The 17,699-nt window shown below is 37.6% G+C and overlaps 1 protein-coding gene across 1 annotated transcript in view; it reads right to left on the bottom strand.

The window, feature by feature from the left end:
* ZPLD1 (zona pellucida like domain containing 1) overlaps positions 1–16,333 on the bottom strand; it is a 28,877-nt gene extending 12,544 nt beyond the window's left edge. Inside the window, exons 1-3 of the mRNA XM_063150400.1 lie at positions 16,223–16,333; positions 7,554–7,667; positions 2,170–2,390 (exon numbers count right to left, since the gene is read on the bottom strand). Coding sequence (XP_063006470.1) covers positions 2,170–2,390; positions 7,554–7,659 — 327 coding nt within the window. The 5' untranslated portion in view covers positions 7,660–7,667; positions 16,223–16,333. The remainder of the gene's footprint in view (positions 1–2,169; positions 2,391–7,553; positions 7,668–16,222) is intronic.
* Positions 16,334–17,699: the final 1,366 nt, after the last annotated feature.

The raw sequence follows: 17,699 nt of genomic DNA, 5'->3' as shown, positions 1-17,699 counted from the left end.
TATTTAGTTTAATAACATCTTCCCTGTGTTCTGTCTTTCACCTCCCTGGAATCATGCATATAAAAGTCACTGTTCTTAGAACGGACTTGAGCAACATTTGAAAGGAACTATGAATTTTGGAAGCATATTTTTTCATAGGTACTTTTTTTCTCAACATTCCCAATTAATTTATGCAACTTATTGGGAAAAACTAAAGCAAGCTTTCTATTACTGTTAAAAAGTATTATCTTACAATGAGCTTCTATATCTAATAAAAGGACCAATACACAAGCAAGAAACAATATTCTCTCGCTGTTGCACTTCAGTTTGGACACATCAAAAATAAAGTACTTTTATAAGCAGATACAAGCCAAATAGTTGAACTTTGAGTGTGGCTTTGTTTATATTATATATTTCTAAATCTTAAATATAAACTATAAACTGTCAGAAATTACAGAGCTCAAAAGTAGTACAAAATTAATGTCAATGCAACCTAAATTGCATCCATGGGCACATGCTATTCTGTATTGCTCAGCTCACAAAGTGTGCAGAGCCTGCAAGAACACACAGTCCTCAGGAAAACTGAGGGACTCTTCCCTGCTGGTATCAGCCCAGCCCCACTCCATCTGTAGCTACTGATCTGAATAAGGGGGTTGTTTGAAAATAACTGAGAACAGCACAAATTCCTTTCTCAGTAGGCGCAGACACAACAGGGCAAATTAACACGGCACTGGACTTCTATTGCAGCTTTCTTTTGTACAACTGTATTAGCAAAACAGATGTTCTCAGTAGCTTTAAAACACATGGTTTCTTTAAAAACCATTTCATTATGGAAGAATCATCCTGAGGTGCACGAATTGTAGCATTTTGCAGTAAGTAGCACAGGATGCATGGAATTTTGATTTGTTTGTCCATCAAAAACAAACCCAAAAGACAGAAACGGGCATGCATTTTGCCATAGCATACTTAATCATTTTTTTAATGGCACAAAACGTTGAAAATAGAATTTTCCAGGATCTGAGTTTTGCCTAAACAGTACAGGCTAAATTAGTACAGTCAACCAAAGCTTTTTTAACTTCCTCACCACCCTACTCCCATAAAGTAAAAAGCAGAGCCTGCTGTGTTACAGAAAGACATGGGTTTTACACAAGTTCTGCCTGAACTGTTGTCTTTCCTTTACTTTTATTGAAAATTAGCTTGAAGGTCTTTGCTGTGAAACACTGCCAAGAAATGCAGGGGATTGTAAAACTCCAGTAGGGGGAACATGATAAGAAATGCTCCCTGCTCCATTTTTGTCCTCATTTGGGGGCACAGCATGAATAAGCAGAGAGGATGGGGGAATATTTCTTGGTATATTTTTAGCAGCTGCTTTGTCTTTGTATTCAGTGCAGCCTGATGGGGGACTTCATGGGAAGCTCCAATTATTTGGACTTATGAGACTGGGGAGTCTTTTTGTTTTGTTTTTTAAACATCAATCTCTTATGATTATGATCAAATAGCAAGATCAGAGAGTTTACAGGGTGACCAAATACACAGGAACAGGAAGAAGTTGCTTCCTGGAAAATTCTTCTACTGCAAGTCATACAGGTGCTACAGCTAGAAAAGAGAGTCTTGAATTGGCTGAACTGGTTTTTTGTTGAAATTTTAAAAGAAAACTCACCCTAAGTCACAGAGCATATCAAACATTTCAGCAAAATTATTAGCAACAAAACAGGGGGGTTGTTATAAAAACTGACAGGGATCAAGTACAAATAAGAATTTTGGAGAGAATAAAAGCCTTGAAAATAACACATTTTAACTTGTTTTTTTTAAGTTATTCATAGGTACTTTGATTTCACTCAATGTGATACACATGAACTATCAAACTCTCCACTTCTGCTAAATCTAAGGCATGGTCAGCAAGACTTTTAGAAAGACCTTGGAACAATCTCATTCTTCCACTGACAAAATACTTAAACAAAAATTACACTTTCTAATCAGAGCACACACGTGGGTCCCATCATATTTTCTCAATAGCAATCAAGATTATAAATTATGAGCTTCTTCTGTTTTCTTTGATATATGCAATATGTTTCCAACTGGATAAGACAAAGTAAATATTATCTATGGAAGACACAATGCTGTCAAGGGCATTCACTTGATCCTATGTATACATAGCCATGCTATAATTTCACTTTGCTTTGGTCTTACCACTAAAGTGTTCCCACAAGATTCCAAAGTACTCAGATTGATGATGAAAATGACCACTGCTGGAAAGGTGTTGTTATTGATGAAGCCCCTGCAGTGGGCATCCCCATGTTTCCCATTCAGTGCCAGATCTGTCTCAGAATAACCAGAAAAAAGAACTGTGCAAAAATTTATCTTCATAGTAATTGTCTGTACTCCACAGAAAACATTGATATCTCGCTCAGCTGCAAGAAAAACAGAGGGAAAGACATTGTAAGATTTGAAGAAATCATTACACAACTATTGTAGCAGTTTGTCTAGCATTGTGACTTACAATCAGATAAATTTTTAGATTTCATTTTCAGGAAAATATTAGAATGTAAAGGTAGGAATTGCATTAGTATGAAGAACAGATTTGACTCTACCATTTTGCTGAAGAAAAAAACAGAAGTTAATATAGTAACATAGTGTAAACAAGCAAGAAATATATTAATCCCACAGAAATTTGTTTAGTAGCACATTTGTAAAATGAAACACTGCAATAAAGTAGAAAACAGCAAGTGTTCAAATATTTAGAGTCTGATTAAGCAGCCCCCTCTGGAACAGAAATTTCCAGCAATTCTGAGAAATAGAGAAGGCCAAGCTCTGCCTCCCAGCCCACTCTGGCATGAAAACTGGCTACATTATTCTGAGTTGTCTGGAGTCCGCTTTGTATGAGATCACAGTCTCAGGCTGTGCAGACTTTGAAGTACAATCAACAGCATATCAGAGTAATTTATTATGATCTCTCTAAAGTTGGTTTTCCCTGGATTTTGGCTTTGGGGTTTTTTATAAGAACCATCAACTTGAGCTTTAATGAAAAATCAGTTGGCTCTAGAAAGACTATGATCAATACCACAAAGCATCTTGCAATCTTTCATTCTGTGCATTATGACAACACAAAAGACCTAGAAAGAAGCAGCTGTTAAAACTGATCAGTTTTTGAAAAGCAGAAAAAGTGTCTTCGCCAATTTGACCTTTTATTCAAAAGCTTTGAAGACTTTTATGTTCTGAATGGAAAAGCATCAGGTTCAGATACAGGCACAAGCAAGAGATTGTTTTGCTTTAAAGCTCTAACATTGCTCTTCTTTAAGCTCTTCTTTGCCCGTAGATGGTTGGGGGGCTGTTCTGGCATTTCCCCCCAGTGCTTTACAAAAATACATACTGCATTGTATTAAACACAGACATTACTCCTTTATAGAACTAATTTATTACATCTGCTTAAAGATTAAGGGCTGTTAAAAATTGTAGAACAACTTCAGTCAATACTGTACCATTAAGCCTGCTAAAACGAATTGTTTCACTTCATAGTCACAGCAGAGAGGAAATGAAATTTCCATTACAATGAACTAGTTCTTCCCCCATGGTACAGGAGCACAAGTAGTTTAATTTAGACAGCTTTAATGGTGGCTTTCAAGCCAAAACAATCAAGTGCAGAAATTAACAGGCCAAACTCAGTCCTGAGCTAATGCCATGATAAATGTTACTCACTAGGTGTAAATCTGGGCAGAAAGGTACTGGAGGCAAGACAGGAGTTGAAGTGATTTGGCATGAAATTCTCCTGGTTTGTACACAATCATAATCCCACTAATGTAACGCACAAAGATCAGGAAGCAGCATGCCTTCGTTTTCTCTGCAGGAGGACTATTACCATCCATTTAATGAGCGTACCAAGGTAGAGGGGCCAGCACAAAACAGGGAATAGCAAATTGTGCATTTATGCTTCCTTGGGCTGATGCACAAACAGATCATAAAAAATTGCAGGATGTAACAAAGTAGCTCAGTTAATTTCATAACTCACCTCAAGCCTTCTCAGAAAGCAGAATAATAACTTTACCAATTAACTTATCATTACTGCTTGCAAAATTATCATTTGAAACTATCGGAGATGAGACCTATCATACAAAACCAACTTCTGCATGATACAGGAGGAGGATAAACAACCTTTCCAGACTTAACCTTTTCTGTCCGCTATTTCATGAAGAAGTATTGCTGCCAAATTAGTCCATTCTGGAAATAAAACATGTTTTGTGCAGAAATTTATCTGAAGCCAGTCCCAAACACATCTAATGCCCTCTAAGTTGCTAAATATCCAGCACATTTCTTGATAATTTGGGAGGGTAAATATTTCCTATATAAGTTAAAAGAAAGAAACAAACAAAAAGTATTTGCATTCCTGCATTAAAAGCCTCTGGTTTTCTGAGTCAGAGGAGTGATGGCTTTAAGGTTATGGCACCCAGCTGATGAAGACTTAACTGTGAGGGCTTCAGAGTTTCTATACAGGCAAATTTGGTTTCTTTCTGATTCAAATCACACAAGCTATCTACAGCCAGAAGTGCTCATGGATGTCTCTCAAGCAAGAGAGCATATAGCCCAAGAGGTACACAGATCCTACAGAAACAGAGACCATCCTGAATTATGGACAGACTCATGGGGGAAAAGGCTGGGAGCTCCACTGCCCACTTCTGTTCTGTTGCCTCTCCACACATTGACAACTCACCCCAGGGCAGGCAGCAAAAAACCCTCAGAGGAGAAGAGTTTCCACAGAACACCACTGATAAAAGTCATCCCATCAGAAGAGGAATGAAAGTCCTGTGTAGTTCAAAACCAGTTTCTCCTCATGAACCTCCTCTTTGATCAAATCCCTGCTTTGATATTAAATTAAAATGCACAGTGTATGTGAAAAATCTGCAATATTTCCTCAGTCCCTACAAAGTATTCAACATGAACTCAAGATAAGAGCACCCTGAATCAAAACTGCATGTCCCAACTGGAGACAGACTGATATGGCTCTGTGTCCCAGAAGCCTTCTAAAAGCTATGCTTCACTGCAATGCAGATCTAAAGTTTTTTTCCCTATGTAAGCTTTCTGAATGATGGCAAGATCTAACCTAATTATGTATTCTCTAGAACAAATCTAGCTTTGGTACAAAAAAATTGCTGCATTTTCAGTCTACCAAAAATAGGGCTATTTTTTCCTTCATTCCTGATGACTATTGCATACCTGCACTCTAAAATAAACCTGCAAACTGCAGAAACAAAAGTTCTGTTTGATTGTCATCCTATTTATGCAGTACTATTCCCATGCAAGAAGTCACCTAAGCAATGAATGATAAAAGCACAAACAAATGAAAAATGGATGAGCTCCATGGTTCCTCTAGGAAGGCTTCATTTGTACTCTTTGTTGAAGACAACTCCTGTTTCTTATCAACATTTAAAGAAAAAGAGGAGACAACTTCAACACCCAGTGGCTTCTCCAGTATCTCCACATCATGCTTGGTATTCCAGCTGACAGCAATAAAGACTCCTTGCATGGAACAAATAAGGAACAGGAAGAAAAATCTACCCATAACAAGGCTCCGTGAGTACTGTTTCAGCCTGGAAGATATTGGTTTTAAAATGTTCTCCTTTTTGACCTCTCCTGAGCCAAGTGCTGGGGAAGCCAGCAGAGGAAGAGTGAGCCCCTTCTCCCTGCAGAGGCTCTCTCCACCTTCAGCAGCCTCACAGCTCCACTGGCCCCAGCCCATTACACAGCATATGCCCATTTCTGCATGTTGAAAATAACACCTGGCAAATTCGGGGCAAAAGGGGTTCTTGGCTTTTACCTCCATCTCAGATGCACAACTAACAAACAGAATTATTTTTCTTTCCTAGCTCTCAACATCAACAATAAGACTGTTGATTAAATCCTGGCCTTTGAATCCTCTATGACAAACAAGAAAAAGAAGGACTCTGCTCTCAGCTCATATGGCCAGTTAGGGGTGAATTGGAATTTACTTTTAAAAAATCTGTTTGCCTGTAACCTAAACAGATTTTCTCCCAATTCAATCAGATTTGGCAGAAATGGAATCTGATATGACTCATTTTTATGAGGCAGAACTGCAAGAGGCCCCTCAGTACCCTCAATAAGAGATGAATTCAATTCACAGGTATCACATTGCAAACAAACATTGGCACAGAGCAGGTGCAAAAAATGACCAAAGAAAAATTTTAAAACACAGAAAGAAGAACATAAACTTCCCTCTATCTGTTGCAAACATCTCAAGAAGCCTGAAACAGGGACCAGATAAGCCACAATTACATAAGAAACTCAAAAGGTAGCTCTGAAGCAAATGGGTAAAATTCACTCACACTTCAGAGGCAAGTCTGCAAAAATTGATACTAAATGGAATGTATTTGTTATGAATAGAATATAATAGGAATATATAGATATTAAAAAGTAGCTTGCAAAATATTCAGCCAAACTGTGATTTTCTCAGGAATGGAAACAATGTATTTGATCTTTGCATGTCTTATTTCTCTGTTCTTCATGTTCATATTGATCAAGTGGAAAAGAATCAAACCCACTGCTGGTCCTTACGCCAACAAAACACCTAGCAGTGTGATAGTAACATGGGAATCAATACACCGACTTTCTGCCTTCTGCTGACTTAAATTTAATAAAAAAGCTGACCCACCCTGAAAAAAAAAATCAAAACTTTTATTATTCAGAAAGCAACAACAAGAGAGGTATTACAATGTAATACTATACTGAGTGTTCATTACTGAACTATTCAAGTCAATCGCTATCTCAGAAAAACAAGACGTGAGAGAGACAGTAGTCACAGGCTTCTTTTTATTATTATTATTATTCTGCCCATGATACAACTGAAGCAGGAAGGATCAGCAACGTAATAGAAACTAAAGGATCCTTTGCCTAGTAAATCCTGATACCATGCCACCAAGACTGACATTTCATTTCTATTTCTCCTTGTATTAACAGCTCTGAGCATCCAATGTCCCCAAAATGACTTCATTCCCATTTTCTTAGAGGAGGGAAAATACATCATCCATAGACAAAACTCATAGCTTCACCTGTCCCTAAGCAAGGACTTAATGTTGAAGTGGGGCACTAAAATTTTGCCATCAAGGTAATTTCGCTTAAAATAGATACATATTTCTTTATTTTACTAAAAGGATATAATTATATTCTCTTACCCAGGAAAAAGAAAACTATAAAGCCTAAACATGAAAGAAAACCCAGTTAGAAGTGTGAGAGTGTTAAATCTATAGAGAACATTTACAACAATATGAGCTCTGGTGAATGTCTTGGGCAGTTTAGAGCACTGGCAAAAGCAGGTCAAGCCCCACTGGTGTGAGGGGAATTGTTTGCCTTGCTACCAGGCTGAATTTGACCCATTGTGCAATTAAGAAGGAAGTAAAGTGCAGCATTAGGCAAGTTCATTGTCACAAAAACAGTTAAGACTCACTAAATCTGGAGTCCTACCCCCAGGCCTTAGACAGATTTAAAGCTCTGTATTTAAAAATAAGCACTGCTTTGAACCAAGACAATAAAGAAGCCATTAGAAAAAAAGTCTATTAAATACTTACCAGGAAACCTGCTATGGAGGTTAGCATCACAGTTGTATCCATTGAACTGAGCAGTCACTGGGAGCACTTTAATCGTCAGCAGAAGCAGCAACCATACCTGTTCCATTGCAAAACCTAGCAAAATATGGAGTGGTTATTACACACATCTGTTCATTGCATTAAAGATGCTCACTGTAAACATTCCACTGCTGGGAGGCGATGATCTCCAGCAAAGGAACTGGGGATAAAGCTCTCAAGCTTGAGGGAAAGAGGTCACAGGCAGCAGGGCCCATTTCTCTGCTCCTGAGTAATGCCTAATTTCTATTAACTTCCAACTTCAATCATAACTAGCAAAATAAGGCATTCAAGGATAATAGAAAAGGGAAAAAAACAAGCCTAAAGTATAATGATAGATTAGAATTGCTTGAATATTTAAATTCCACTAGTTTCTTGATGTTTCAGCGTAAAATTGCTAAAGAAAGACATCTTGGCTATAATAAAACTATTTTTCCAAGTCATACAAAACCACAGAAATAAATTGTTAGCTCAGAAATTCTGAGGTTCAAGATCCTATAATAAAAATGGGTTCATATCTGTTTGCCAAACATTTGTTCTTTGCAGCACAAATGCAATTAAACTGAGCTTCCACAAAGAGCTGGTACAGACACTTGCATCTACTTGAATTGTATCTGGCAATCAGAACACATGAATTTCAAGTGTCCTCAGTAATGATTCCTTTTTCAAGGAAAGCTCCAAGGTGTAATACCTGTGGTATTTACCACAACCAAAAAATCCCAACTTCTTATACATGTCTGTCAAAAGCATCCCAAAATATTGAGATTTTTGTCAGTGAATCCAAGAGCACTAATTTTTTGTTTGGTTTATTTTGTTAGTTTGTTTGTTTGGGGTTTTTATATATGTAAGATTTTGTCATTCTAGAGAATATAGCTGCTGATGTAGACCCCAAACGTGGCAATGTTCTCCATTTGCCTAGACAGGAACTCAGCAATTCCAAGATTTAGGAAATTGCTTCCTCTAAGACCACAGATCACCTCTCTCCAAGTGGATAAGGTACATGTGCAAACGCCAGAGATGTAGCACATCTAATTGCAGCCATACCTGGCATGGCAAGGAACTGTCCTGCATTGCTGAGATGAGCAGGCCACAGCACATGGAGAGAACACGAGACAAAATGTCACTCTTTACTGGATCTTTCATGGCTACACAGCAGTGTGAGCTGCCTCTCCTCAAAAATGCAAAGGCTTTCACTAATTTTCAAACCATGCTCATTTAATGCTCTGCATTGAAAGAAAGACCCCTAGAGGACACTCCCACATGCTTTGCCAACGAACAGATCAACTCCAAGAAAACACTGACCCAAATTCTTCTAAAAAGTCAAAGGTGTGTCCAAGTGTACAGCCAATGATTCTTGTGTAATTCTGCTTGGAAGTACACAGAATAAAACCAGAATTGGAAACACCAGCTTCCAGCTAAGCATGCACATTTGGGAAGCCAGGTGTAACTTTTGCTATTATCACATCCAAAAGCAGCTCTCCAACCTAGTTCTTCACAACTTTCTCAACGAGTGACTTACAGCAACAATGCAACCTCCTTTTTGTTTCAGGTAGATACCTAATTCCAAACAAAAACACTCTTTGACTCTTAACACTTTTTCCATTAGATTCCTGTGGAGATTGACAGCACTTGCAGCTAATGTTGATGAAGAATTGTGAAAACATAAGAAAGAAAATAAAATTTCCAACTGGGTTGCTATGAAACCTCTGTATTTTCATGATCTCTTCACCCTGTCCGTCACTCTCAGACAGAGAGGCACAGCAGTGTTTTGCTTGTTTGTTTACTATGAAAATTTATACGTTATTTTGAAAGAAACATCTTTTCTTTCAGAATATTGGCATTTCTCCAGTGTTCTGGAGCCTTACCTCTGCTTGAACATACAGCATTTACATTGATAAAGTGGATTTTACTGTTCTCTTGTATATGGGCTGGTTTCTGATGTCCATTACAATGGGATATATCAAGGATATACCAAGATCTAAATCTGAGTCTAATTTTCTAACATCCAAGGTGGTTTTCTGCTAGTAAAAAAATGTTTGAAAAGAGTTAAATGAAAGATGTCACTGATAAAGCTGTAATTATTATTTTATATGAAAAGCAGAACTTCACAATAAATTCTAAAATTTTAATTATTAAACATAACTTAAACTGCTTCATTTTGGAAGAAGGATAGATGATTGCTAAGGAACAAATCTGAATTAAGACATTAAGTATTTATAGCATTATTTCTCTAGCTGTATTCAGAACAATTCAGATTTTAACACAACCAATAATGTCCTACTTGCTTTTTGGTTATTGACTCATCTGCATATGAATCAACATGCAGATCCACATCACCAATTGAGTTGACTCCTGCTGCTTTTGGTTAAATAAACTATGAATATGCATAATTTTTCATTTTTCAAGAGAACTGTAGGGCTAGAAAGCATCCTGAGAGGCCAACATCACTGATCTGCCCTCCCCAGACACAACTAAGGCAGCCATTTTTGCTTTTCCAGTCTGGTCTTAAAGGCCCCTAGAAAGATATTTCTCAACAGAAATTTCTGAACTTCAGCCCTCCCAAATGTATAAGGCACCCTAACCAAAAGTTACCTACCCTACCAATATGGCTGACCATTTAGTACAATTATCGAAGCATAAAAGTTTTATCAAAATAGTAGCAGGGACATTATATTATTGCTGACATATAAATATGAAACTAAAAATCCATGTACAAAACCATAAGATAGCATGCAAGTGTCAGGAATGGGATGATTTATAATCCTGGAGTGAAATACATGAGGAAGATATCTGCCTTTTTTCCTTCATTTAGTGTGCAATTCTTAGTATGCCTTTTTTGAGGAGTGCTGTTCTTGGTGGTTTAAAAACAAAAGGCTTCTTTGATCTACAACAAACACATTTGGCTGTTCAGAAGATTTTCAGGATTAAAAAGATGCCAACACATACTGCAAGGGAAATCTGACCCCCTCTGTTCATTAAACTCCTAAACAACAAACCCATACCATGTTTCACTGATGTACCCAGAGTCAGGCCCTGCTGTTCTGTGCTGCTCACCACTGAAGAGTACAGAGAGGTCAGAGTTGCAACAGGCAGTGCTCATTTTAATTGCTATCACTTTACAAAGCCCTTATCCCTGCTTTGATAAACTTCACCATATCAGAAAACCTGCAGAGAATTCCCAAGTAAAGATATTTATATTTAAACATCACAAGATTTTGCAATCAATTTAGGAATTTAATTCCACTGAGAAAGTATAGTTTGATTTAAATTCCCTCTTCTTTCCTCTGTCATGACCTGATACTCATTTCTTTTCTCTCCCGTCCTCTCTAAAAAGATCTTCAAAAATTTTCCATTGTCAACAGTATTCACTGACTCAGCCCTACATTTTTATTGAATTGCATTTGTGAGCCAGTTGCAACTTCCAAGCACATTATTACTTCAAATATTCTTCCTGTATTTTATAAGAACTTTCTATAGTCCACTGCTTATTCTCTATTTTTAATCCACAGGGTATGGCAGTTCAGCAGAATAATATGGTGATCCTCATGCCTTTTGACTGGATAAATATTTCGAAAAGTACAGCTAATAATAATAACAAAAATTTCTGAAAGAAAATTATAGATGTGTTGAGCACATAATAAGCTGGTGCTACATTTATAAGTGTTTTCATACATGCCTGGTATACCTAGTAACTGCTTAAATGTTGTCTAGCAATGTACACTAGGTATTTACAAATAATGGAATAGGAATATTACTTCTGCTAACAAAAATATTTTCAAATTATCATTACATAGTTCAACAGGCCCATCTCAGCCATCTCATGACAAAATAGCTCCTTGTCCTCCTGGCTTGCATTCATCTTTCTGCCACATTTGTTTCTGCATGTGCACCCAAGATGTGAGTAGCTGTGAAGAGCATTTACTGCGCCACTGTCAGGTCCTCCAGAACCACTTTGCTTCTAAACACACACGAGACTGTTTGCCATCACTTAAAAGTAACCCAGTGAACAAAAACAGAGGAATATCTCTCTAAGTTCTCCAGTGGAACTTTTTCTATGACTTGTACATCCTGTTGAAATAAATTATCCAGATAGTTTCAGTATCGCTTTCTACTTTATATCCTTGGGTCTTATGATGCAGATAAAACAGGACTTGGATCTTTACAGCAACTGTTTTAAAGATAAGTCTATCAAAAGGTGATAATTGCCTTTTTTTAAAAGCTTTTTTTTATAGATAAAGGGCAACTGAGATGCAAAGAACTTTAAGACACATTTCAACTACAAAATTTCTCTATGTTTGTAGATAATCTTTGGTTCTGAGACTTTGAAACATACATATCTTTTTTAGAGTGTTCTGTGATTTCAGACCCCATAGTGCCATCACATTCCTGACACCTAGAAAAACCTGCAAAATGGAAAAAATAAATATATACAAATATGCACATACATATATGTACATGACAAATGCAAACACACAGAGGCACACACATGAGCCTTGTAATTCAACAGTCTCCTACTAAACCTATGAACAGCCTGTATATTCGCAAAATTACAGTATTTAAGACTCACAGCAAATGTAATAATTTGATATATATGAGGAAATAATAAAACTAAGAACATCAGAAATCGGTGCACCTCAGAATGTACAAAACCAGATGATTTCACACATGGAAAATGTGAAAATATTTTTCTTTAAAATAAATAAACTAATCTGTCTTGTAGCTATTCAGAACACAGCAGTTGTGGACTGAATGAGAAAGTCCATGATTTAAAAACACACATTAGTCAGGCAGGGACTTGCCTTCAGCATCAATTATCTGGCCTCAGAATGACCTGTATGTATTTCCTAGTCATATTTTTGCCCTCAGTTCTTGAGATTTATAAAAAAGAATCCTGAATTAGCTCCATAATATATTAGGTTTGTAATTAAATATTGGGTAAAAGCTTGGAACACCTCCTTAATCTATCAAAATACTACCAGAACAAAGTGGGAGCTGCCCCTGACCAATTCTAAATCATAGCTAAAGCCTCAAATGCCAAGAGGTTTTGTGAATCAGGTAGGTGCCCGTACTGTCCAAGGAAAATGAGACTGAAGAAATTTTTGCAGCTTTTGAAAAACAAAGCTTTTGCTTTGGTCCAAAATTGTAAAAAATTCTAGTGTAAGTTAAAAGAATTTTGTGTTATTTTCAAGTGTTTTTACAATAATCTCTTTCACAGAGCAAAAAAGCCAAAGGGTCTGAGAAAGAGATGTTAAGTTTCCATAAAAGAAAGCTACAACAAAATCATTGGACTTTAATTTGAAAGACCCCAGATTTTCACCAGCACACTACAATGGGTAACTCATATTCAAGATCATAAAATATTTATATGGAAGCAATACATAATGTGCTTATGAATTGAAATGAAATAATTCTAAACCCTTCTGAACACCAAAAGGGTGAAAATCTACATCTGCTTCCAGAATTCACAGCTCAGTGTTTTTTGTGAGGCTTATGACTGTAGTGAGAAACAAATGTGTATGTTGGGTAAATAATAGAAGCCTTACAGCTTTGGAATCTATAAAACCAGGTGTGTTTAGAGAGAGGCAGCAGCACAGGTCCATCTGGAGCTTCATCTCAGAGCCTCAGATAGGCAAAAATCCAGCTGAGACAGTTTTTCTGCCCGCCTAATGACTAGGGAAATTTAATTGGTGTACCACACTGCCAAAAAGATCTTAAAAAAAAATACAAACCTACCCTCTAACACTTCAAAACATTCCTAATAAACTTTTAAACATTGTACCTTAGTATATGAGTATATCTTTATTTTTACAACCAATCCTTGGATGCACAGACTTTTTTTTTAATCTAGTCTGAAAAGAAACTGAGTTAACTGCATATTTCCAATGTAAGAAGAGAACGGTGATCAAGTGAATACTACACCTTTATGAAATATTTCCAGATTTATACAAAGCAGCATAATACCTTCTTCCAAGAAGACAGACTACTTGGAAAATACAATTATAATAGTATAAATAAATATAAACAACTATTGTTGAACAAGCCAGAGATCTTGACTTACTAGGTCTATTTAAATTTATTCATTTGCAAGTGTTGAGGTCTGTTTTCCTGCTATTCTGTGCTAAATAGCAAATTTATTCTAGTATTTCCTACATCCATTAGTGAAATAATATTCTTCATATGTGATATCTTCCCCCTACACTGTTCCATATTACTTTCACCATAGCTCTGCTTAATATTGTCTACTGCATTAGAAAAACTTTGACACCAGCAAGATACCTGAGAAAAAAAGAAAGGAAATTCAGTATAAGATTTGGAGACTATTGCAGTGACTAGTCTGAAAAGATCATTTTAGCTCAAATTTGCATGTTCCTGACAAATCAAGTCCTCCGTTTAATCATTAAAATCCACATAATTTGGCTTGTTGTGCTCGGCTTTTCTTTAATTTTGTGGCTAAATTCTTTAGTACAACCTCAGTGGATTCAACTGAAACACCAGGAACATAAACCAACTGAAAACATTGATAGATTCTCTATGGAGGTCACTGCAGTTCTGACTCACATCATAAAACTAAAATAAAAACCATGTTGGATTTTCTTTATCTTACTTCAGCCACAAAATACTATAAACAAGCTGATTACAAAACAAGAGCCATCAGATAAACACCAGCTGGGCCACATTCACTTACAGGCTGGCAAGCACATAGAGAAGTATCTGTAATGAACAGAACTACACTGTTTAAGACACTGTCTAATTAATCCAATAGCGAGGAAAAAAATGGGACCATTTAGCTCTATTGCTTTGTGTTTCTCCTTCACTTTCATTGGAGACACTGCAATTTGACAATCACTGAGACTAAAGCAACAATCACTGAGACTAAAGCAAGTCCAGGATCACCTTGGACTGAAACACAAAAGTAAAAGCTGTGTCATGTCCCCTGCACAGGTAGTGTACAAAGACTGTCCCTAAAACCTGGAACAAAGAGACTGTTCCTAAGCTTAAATACATTCTCCACACGCACATTCAGTCCACAGATTTCCTTCTCAGACCACTGATCATTATAGGGGTTCCACCAGCTAGCAAATTTACAGAGACTGTCAAATCATCTGATAGAGGCCCCTGAAGTGTCATCACATTCCACTGGCCTTCAGTAGCCTCTAACCATGGTCTGGATTCAAACACTGATCTAGTGATGAGATGCTCTTAATCCTATTGCCTGACCCCAGAGCCCTGCAATCACATGGGCAGATAAAGATCTAAATTAGTATCACTCTACTTAATTGCGCTTTTTATGCTTTTGAAGAGAGGGATATAAATATAAATCTTCAGTAAAATAATGCTTAATGTCACTAGCAAGTAGATTATACTGCAGCCATCTGTTTGCAGCTTGAAAAGTCACCAGTAAAATAAGACTTCTCTGACAAAAAGCACCAAGAGTTAATGTCATCATGATTAGTTCAATTTCCTCACTTTCAGAAGCAACAACTAAGCACTATGGATGTAGAATAACCCTGCAGTAGAGTACAACCTTATCTAATCCTTGGAAGTTAAACAAATTAGCAGTAAATAATATCTCGGTCAAAGAAAGCATGTAATACCGCAGATTTCATAAACTATGAAATCAAAGAGATTGTGTTCCCAAATTTATATTTAAAAAAGAAAAACTGCTTCTACTGTGAAATAGAAGAGATTCACTTATGGCTATTTCTTTCATCATGTTTCAAGTCCGTGTTGTAGCCATCTGGGACTTAAAACAAGATTTGAAGTAATTTTTGAGCCAACCTGTAAGACAAGCCTGAGGTGTACTGCTGAAGATCTAGTTGAAAAAAATCAAATCATCATGCACTGGTAAAACCATTCCTTGACCAAGAATATGCAAGCAGGGCCAGCATTCCTATCTCCTGCAGCTCTTAAGGCTTTCCCCCACAGTACACAAGGCAATTATAGTAACTATGTCAATTTGGACAGTATCAATTCATCAGCTTAACCCAAGACTTGATTTCAAATCCCCGCGATCTTCACTGAAGAATATATCACTGTTATCATTACTTTAAAAATAAACAAAGGTGGTGCAATTACCATGTCCAGCCAGCTTTGTGACCAGAAACAATGTCACTTCCAATCAACAAACTCTTGTCAGTCAACTGCAGTGGAGCCAGATAAGAAGTCCTGCTTATCAAAATTTTCCTCCATCAATGAAATGACTGTGGGAACAGGCTGACTGACACCACAAGCTGGGGAAAATTGCCTCCTTCAAGCAATTGATTGTTTCCCTCCTGAAAGCAACACGAGTGGGTTTGACATACACTGATAGCCTCCACATTGCACAGGGCTTATAACCTTCCTCCCCTAGCATTAATAGCACAAGTCTGGTCTGTGTACCCTTAGGTAAAAGCTAACTTGCAAAAGTCTATCCCAGTTGGACGCTAAAGTCTTCATGTTTGCATCGGCCATTCCCTGCATACTTTTTCCCCAACAAACTACCCCTGAGATTTCCTAGTGAGGTTAAATTTGTCTGATGGGTGACAAAGTAAGAATTTCCTTTTAAAAGTAATGAATACTGTGATATTAACCACTATTTTAGTAAGTCCTAGTTGGCTGACATGGTGGGCACTTACCCAAATCCCCTGTAGCTGTTGAGTCAGCTGTACTCCATCTATCCCGTGCTCCTGCATGTGATCAACTGTTCAACTCCTCTGCCCTGCAGAACTTTTTCAGAAAATACTCTGAGCCTGTGGATGGAGGAAAAGAGACACTCATTATGAAAATTCTTTTTAAAATAGGTCTGGATTTCAGATGGGAAAATTTGACAGGTCTCAGAATACTTTACAAGCCTGTTCATCATCAGAATGAAACCTGAGTAGGTTCTTTATGGTGGCTTTTTTCAATCCTTTGCCTGTTTTTTTCTTGCAGGCTTTTGATCTGCTTCTCTCCACTTGTATGAAGAAATCCAGAGGACCATGTGGGGTGAACAATCAACCTGGAGAAATTATTCTGTCATCAGCTTGTTGAGGGAAAACCTTGTCTGCTTAAAAAGAGGGGTGGGAGGAAGGAGAGAGATGGAAGCATTGAGATAGGATCAGTAACTAAACTGCAAAGTTATCAATGTACCATTGTGTGTTGTGAGAAGTGTCTTTTGTGGTTTTTTTCATCTCTGGGCTAAACTCATAGTACTAAACAAAACAAAAGCAAAAAGAGCGACATTTCACGCTGTGATGAAAATGTGATATAGGGGTGTCATCATGAATACAGGTGACAACAGAAGGATAATTACCAACAGGACATCAATGCACACAAAGCCAAGTGCACACAAAGGCAAAGATCAAGCTGCTAGAAACTAAGCCTGCTTCATAATGTCTACTCCTCTATTTCTGGGATTTAGGGGGGGAAGGGGAGGGTATGCTTAACTCCCATTTCTGGCATTAGACTTTCTTCCTCCTCCTGCCCCCTCCCTTCAGTTTATATTGTAACCATCTATGCTTGGAAGCTTTTGTTACACCTCTGGCCAGGGAAAACAGTGCATTATAGAGACAGCTATGAGGTGCCTGGATTTGTTGGAATGTGGGGCAGTTTTTAGAAGAGAAAAGCCCTGCCCCTGCCGTGCCTCCACTTTGGCCAGCTCCTCTTAAACATCAAAGTGCTGCAGAGCACATTGCATACATTGATGGCAACCCAGGCAGGCCCCACAGAGCAGACCTGGCAGAACCAGCACCAACATGATGCACTGACTCCCCTCCTCCTCACCATCCTCCATGTCAGGGCAGTGACAGAGGAAAGAGGATTTTCCTCTTAACGCTGAAGCGTCGTACAAATCCAAACTAAAATTTCTCTGTGTAATATCAGTTTCACAAACAAGTGCATTTAAAGAACAGTCTAACCTTGAGTAGGTTTCCAAAATGAGAATCTCTATTTATGTTGTTTTATCATTTAAGACATGTCCAATAACGAAAGCCATCCCTTGCCTTTTGGTCTTCAGATGAGATTATTGGAAGCATCAAATCATCATAAATCACAGTGCAATTTCTGTTTCCACTGACAGCAATCACAGCTTCTGCAACATCTGGGTTTCCTCCCTCTGCAGGAGCATGTACACAA

The sequence above is a fragment of the Melospiza melodia genome, chromosome 2 (genome assembly GCF_035770615.1).
Source record: "Melospiza melodia melodia isolate bMelMel2 chromosome 2, bMelMel2.pri, whole genome shotgun sequence".
Lineage (NCBI taxonomy): Eukaryota > Metazoa > Chordata > Aves > Passeriformes > Passerellidae > Melospiza > Melospiza melodia.
The sequence above is the reverse complement of the archived record's forward strand: the minus strand, read 5'-3'. Positions and strand labels throughout refer to the sequence as shown.